General features: G+C 45.9%; 1 protein-coding gene across 1 annotated transcript in view; it reads right to left on the bottom strand.

The window, feature by feature from the left end:
- Window positions 1-5,997, bottom strand: part of LOC116381889 (cadherin-4-like) — a 224,017-nt gene extending 218,020 nt beyond the window's left edge. The window contains exons 1-2 of the mRNA XM_031844384.1: window positions 5,688-5,997; window positions 4,294-4,405 (exon numbers count right to left, since the gene is read on the bottom strand). Of these exons, the coding sequence (XP_031700244.1) occupies window positions 4,294-4,405; window positions 5,688-5,744 (169 nt within the window). The 5' untranslated portion in view covers window positions 5,745-5,997. The remainder of the gene's footprint in view (window positions 1-4,293; window positions 4,406-5,687) is intronic.
- Window positions 5,998-6,612: the final 615 nt, after the last annotated feature.

Consider the following 6,612-nt stretch of genomic DNA (forward strand, 5'->3'; position numbering starts at 1 on the left):
TTGCGGAGTCAAGACATGAATGATTCAGATCAACGGAGAGAAAGAATCACAGAGAGATAGGACTTTGAATATGATTAGAATAAAGTAAGACGCCAAGATCCCAAACTAATAATGGGAGAGAGACAATGAGAGTTATTTAGGCAGAACAGCAAAAACACAAACAAAAGAGGCGATATTCCAACAATGACTACTCTCCATGAGGATGCCTGTCTGCCATCGACCCAGATAACACAGCAGGCTGTGTATCCTGAGATTCAGGGCAAAAGGTAAACAGCAAATCAAAACTATCTAATTCAGTTTGAGCGTGAAGGGAAAGAGAAAATTGATGTATTGTCCATCCCTACGGAGCGTGTGAAAACTGGCATCTTTTATTCAGGCTCCTATGAGTCACTCCTTCGTAGTGGACTCCTGTCCCCACATCACCAGAACGCTGAGCCACTGAAGTGTGTGTGTGTGTGTGTGTGTGTGTGTGTGTGTGTGTGTGTGTGTGTGTCAGCTCAGATTTTGGGTAGAGGGGACAGGAATTTGACTCCGATTCTTGGCGTATTTCTAAAGTCTAAAGCAGAGGATCCTGTGAGGCTATTTGCAATAGATTGACACTTAACTGGAATTTAAATGTTGCGCTTTAAGTTGCAAAATGATTTCCGGAATACAAAGCTTACAGAGAAGTAACAGCCCGGCAAGTGGATTTTGGAAAGAATCACCTGAAACCTCATAGGAAAGCTTCCGGGTGCCCGCTGGAAAAGATTTTTTTGGAAATATTATCCTGGAGGAAATTACAGCTCTGAACAATTTGTTTTATTCAGAATGCAAAGCTCTCTCATCCATTTCTTCTGGTTATCCTCCTGGTGGGGCAACAGCCATGCTGTGAATATAGAAACAAGGCGGCACTAGAGGGAGGGAGAAGGGATCTGGGTCAGAGACATAAATGCCATCTGCATCTGGACTGAATGGCAGCGTATAAGGACACCGTCATAGACATTGTGTGTGTGCGTGTGTGTGTGTGTGTGGGGATGAGAGAGCGAGAGAGAGCGAAGGAGTGCTTGCAGTGCATCAGGAAAATGTATTTATAAGTACAATAGCAATCCTGAGGCTGGCCGGGAGGGTTAAGGACAGATATGGTCACCTTAATACAGACATTCAGGCCATTCATTCTGGATGATGAGTGACTGGAGGGGATCAAATTTTCCAACAGGAGCCAAGCACTGGTGGAGTTTCTCGAAACAAAGTGATGACTGCGGAGAAAATCAGAGAAGCTGCACTGTGGACGTCAGCACTGTTACAGCTCAGGTACCGACGTGTCCGAAAGAAGCACACCGGAATTTAACAAATCAGTCTTTCAATCCCCTCCTTAAAGCGCTCTCTCTCTCTCTCTCTCTCTCTCTCACACACACACACACACACACACACACACACACACACACACGCACACACACACACAGTCAGAGAAAAAAACACAACCACAGTCAAAGTGAGGGCTGCCCAAAACCACCGGTAACCCAAACAAAGTCCAAGGTCAGCAGAGTGGGCTCACTGAGGGACACGTGGGACGAAGTTACGCGAGTGAGTTCCAACTCCTACAATACACTCCAAACATCTTGTTGATTCAATTATCAAACCTTATCAAATCTAAATCAAATTCTAAATCAGTTCATCCTTGAGTCCAAGTGGACGGTTGTGCCAAATTTGAAAAAAATAAATAAATACCCTCCAGGCGCACAAGAGATATCACGATCAAGAACGGGACGGACAACACGAGAACACGGCGCCTCCGGCCACGGCCTTTCGCAGAGGCAAAATAAAAACAGCATCTGACCCACATTCCTAAATACCGGTAAGATATGCAAGTCATATCTGGCAGCGCAGTCATTAACTGTGGCGACTGGGTTTTCCAGATGAATAGAGCGCAAATCTATCCACTCAGCAGGAATAATGCAGTGTGTGGAAGTTATACGGAGGAATGTTCATTGGACGCACTGTGTTTGCCGATGAAAACTCTCGGTCGGCTTAAACACCCAGATTTTTTAGGAAGTGATGTGAATGAGCGTCTCTGCCGATTAAAAAGAAGATTAATCAGAGACGAAGCAGAGAATGTCTCATGAGATGACTGAAAATGACGACAAACAAATTGATATTCTGAAGAAATGATGAAAAAGTGTGGAGGAGTTTTGCTAAACGCAGATCAAATGCAGAAACAGAACTAAATCCATTTCATACAAGTCTTATACCAGATATATCGTCAAATATGTAGCCTTGGGTTTGTTGTCAGCTTTGGCTCTGGCGTCATATTTGCTGTGGAGGTTTCAATAACTACGCTAGACTTGGACATTTTATGAAATACTTCAGAGTGATTTAAAATAAAAAAAATGTGAAATGTAACATCCTCCTCCTCCTCCCTGCCGACCTCCTGTCTAGACCCTCATGGCCGAGGTCCTAGTTCTGTCCTTCCCATTATTCCCCCGGTGGCATATATATATATATATATATATATTTGTGTGTTGGTGTGTGTGTGTGTGTGTGTGTGTGTGTGCATGAGTGGGTGTCATTACTCCTGCCCCCTCTTGATGGTTTTGGGTTAAACAATGTTATTATTAAAGCCTTTCCAGAGTAGCTTCCTGCATCCCTCCAGTGACACCCTTGCCAACTATAAATCAACTGCCTGAGCCCTGTAAATCACATACAGCGTGTGTGTGTGTGTGTGTGTGTGTGCGCGTGCATGCGTATGCGCACGTGTGCGCGTGTGTGTGTGTGTCTGGCCACTGCAGCTGTGCACTCACATGCACATGAAGATGACATTGCAGCTGTGAGTGTGTCACGGCAGAGACAAGCACATATTACTTTATCAAGATCCTTTCAAGCAGCACAGAGGACACAAATGGTAAATGTTGAATAAAAGCATATGCTGTGAATATGATTTAAGGGGAAATGAATGACAAGTCTGTATGTTTTCATGAGCGGAGACCGTCGTGGTTTATTCGCTCCGATAGCACGGCAATGTTTGACTTTTGTGAGGCTTACGCTGGAGAAATCGCACTAAAACATCTTCTGTTGGTGGTAAATTGAATTCTTAATACGGAAAACAACCCTGTTAGACCTCCGATGATCATTTTATGTCTGAACGGAGACACAGAGACAATTTCATCTCTCAAAACCAGATGAATAATGCTCTCTGAAACACTCGGCTCCTGTGTAGCAGTGATGGCTCATTCTGGGATTGTTTGTGATTGTGTTAACACCCCCTGCTGGGCTGAAGACATCACTGCCGCACACGGAGAGGAGCAAGCTCACCACCAGCGACCAACGTCCCACATCCAATCCCGCTTCCAGCCAGGCGACGACGCACCCAAGTTAATGAAACACTACAATCAGGCCGACACCTTCCTCCAGAACTTTTATCACTCCTTCAAAAAGAGACACACACAAATACAGACAAGGGAGAAAACAAACCCAAAGAATAAAATACTGAACCCTATTGTACTGTGTGTACTTCTGTGTCTTTGTGCACGCACACACCGAAGAGAGAGAGAGTCTAGACAGCTGCATCCCCACCAGGTCTCTCACCGCTAAGGAGAGTGAGACGTATATATTGTGCAGCTGCCGAAGACACTGTCGACCCACAAAAGAGCTATTGTGCGCCCACAGCAAAACAATACAGCTTAGCTGAGCTATGAGGGGGAAAGAAAAGAAAAAAACAACCATTGGGATCAATAGAGAATTGCAATTAGCCCACATTGGCAGGAGCAGTGCCAGATTAGACACAGGATGTCGATTCCATTTCCTGCACTATCGAAGCCCTCGAAACTTGGTCGGCTCGCTGTGTAATTGGAGCAACACACATACAAGCTGGGTAGGACGTAGTGTGAAGGTGACATATGATGAAGATAGTGATAATAATAATTTGAATATTGAAGAGGTTGTGCAATAACAATAAATACATTCTAGCATTTAACTAACAAGCATTTGGAGGAGCGGAACAAAAAAGCCTGTATCGTAGCCACGTACACTTCTGCTTAAAAATATGTGAAGACATGTTCGTCTGAAGCAACATGGCATGACAACAGCAGACCGACGCACTGACTTCACAGCACAGAGTCCGCTCCAGATCGTTTCTGTAATTCACACAGCAGTAGTTCACAATATTCAATGTCCATCAACCCTCCAGATGCATAAATACTACGATTGTAAAACGACCCGGCATTGAAAGAAAACACACCGCCACACATATTCCCCTGCACCGGCCTCGACACAGAGAGGGAGCTCTTCTCACTGGCTTCAGCCGATGGAAGCTCTTACCTTTGCGTATGCCCTGGCCTTGCAGTACATCCCTTGAAATCAGCACAGAGTAGAAGCTTTGTGAGAAGCCAGGTCGGCAGGGACCTCTGGAAGCATGCTCGCCATTATTCCTCTGGAAGAGAAGAGAAATACAAAGCAAGACATCGATAAACATGGATTCCATTGATTACTTGCTTCTCTTTTGCCCTGAGCCTGGGAGAAAAAGCAGCATATTGCACCGCGGTTAGCAGAAATATATTCAACAAGTTCATCGACTGCATGCTCCTGGGTAGGCACATAGCTGATTAAATACCCACACTCTTATAATGTCTGATAACAAAAAAAATGCTCTGTTAAACTCGCTCCATAAAAGAAAGCAGCCCGTGATGACATTCTTTAAATATTGTACTCTGGGTTAAGTGAGACATATAACAGCACTGCAGGTGTGTGTGTGTGCGTGTGTGTGGGGCGTGTGTGTTTGAACTGGCCTGCAGAAAACTTCGCACCCAACATTTAGCGCTCACTGCTGGTGAAATTGAACGATCTGACCAGCTACAGAAGTGGATGTGCGTGCGCACCAAAAAACAACACGCGCACACACACACACACACACACACACAGGTGGATGCCAGGGCTGGAGTTCCGAATGCAGAGGCGGCATAACGCACTCGTCCCTCTCTCCTCTTCGGAGAGGAATAACGGAGGAGTCAAATATCATTTGTGTAGTTCTCCTAAATTTGCATGACATAAAAAAAATATATTAATGGCTTTGGTCAGGAAAGAGGCACAGAGACAGATTAAGCAGGGTTCCTCAGTGCGCCGTTAGGAGGACCGTTAGTCCACCGGCACCGATGAAACGACGAGCAGAGGTTTGAAAAGCACCTCACAACTTTAAAGGTTAACTTATTGTAGACATATGCGTTTTTTGGGGGGGGGGGTCAAAGAGGCTCAACGGAGGGAGCTTCTGAAAAAAAATAAGCGATATGACTAAATGTGTTTGATAAAGAATAAAAAGGTTTCATCTGGGGTGATTGGATTGCGCTGTAATAAGAATGTAGCGTAGGAGCCCGGTGATGAATCCCGCAGCGGTCCGGAGGAAATCTGACGAGGATCAGAGCGGACAGCCTCCTGGATCTTAACACTGACTTTATTTTATTTTTTTCCCTTTATGAAAACATTAAAATTCATTAGCGAACCAATTAGCGCACTTGTAGTGAAACACGGAGCAGCACTGCGCCGCTGCGGCACCGACACACCGGACCGACGCTGGACTCCATCCGACTACCGTTACATGACTTTTACTCCAGCTCATGCGCTACTGCTTTGAAGAACCCCGCACCAATTGAGACGCTGCGTCTCTCACAACTTACAGAAGCAGCTGTTGTAAAAAATAATAATAATAAAAGAAATCTTACCGGGAATGAGTCCAGAAGAAGGGCTGCTGTCAGGACCAGAGCGAAGTCGGTTCTCATCGTGGCGAGCGAGCGAGCCAGTACTGCCTGGACGAGGCACCAGAAAGAAAGGGTAGATGCGTAATGATTCTCCGGTAATTGCACGAGTTAATTCCCGTCCTCGTTTGCTCGGGACTTGCTCGTTACGTCCCTCTCGTGCGCTCCGCGAGTGTGCTGCTGCAGCTCTGCCCCGAGTTCTCCCCTCCCCGGCTCTCTCATCTGCAGGTAAGCGCTCCGCTCGGCACCGAGGCGCAGCAGCCAGCGTCACTCTCCAACCCCTCCTCTAACCCGGTGCAGGAAAACTCCACACACACATGCGCGCGCGCGCGCACTTAAAGCAACACTCGTTGGGAGCTTTTGGATCAAACGAGCACGCAGCCTGACGTCTTTCCGAGGTCCCCCGGTATATATATATATATATATATATATATATATATATATATATATATATAATCCCTCTCCCCGTGGCGACCTAAACGGTTTTATGGCTGCGAATGAAAGGACCTTTTAAACCACGAGTCGAGTCTCTATATGCCCGTGTGTGTGTGTGCGCGTGTGTGTATGGCAAAGTCATTAACCATTAGCAGTGAAAGTTCCTACGCCGCTTCGCGGGCATGTAGCTCACATCTGATTTGTAGGTTATTGCATTTTGACAGTTAACCCATCAGGCAGATGTGCGCAGCGTTCAAACACCTTAATAGGCTCGTCTGCTTTCCATTATTCTCATATAAGAATCCTTAAAGGTTCAATTTGGACACATTTAGCAGACAGGCAGAGTACCTGCACATGTCATGTCTGCAGTAGGTGTACCACGTGACCTGCAGGTGAAGGGGAGGGGCTGCGGTCGAATAGTCCTTTTTGCTTAGGAAGGTTCCTAACTGAGTGAAAT

Source organism: Anarrhichthys ocellatus, unplaced genomic scaffold (assembly GCF_004355925.1).
Source record: "Anarrhichthys ocellatus isolate YVR2014 unplaced genomic scaffold, GSC_Weel_1.0 scaffold5, whole genome shotgun sequence".
Taxonomy (NCBI): Eukaryota; Metazoa; Chordata; class Actinopteri; order Perciformes; family Anarhichadidae; genus Anarrhichthys; species Anarrhichthys ocellatus.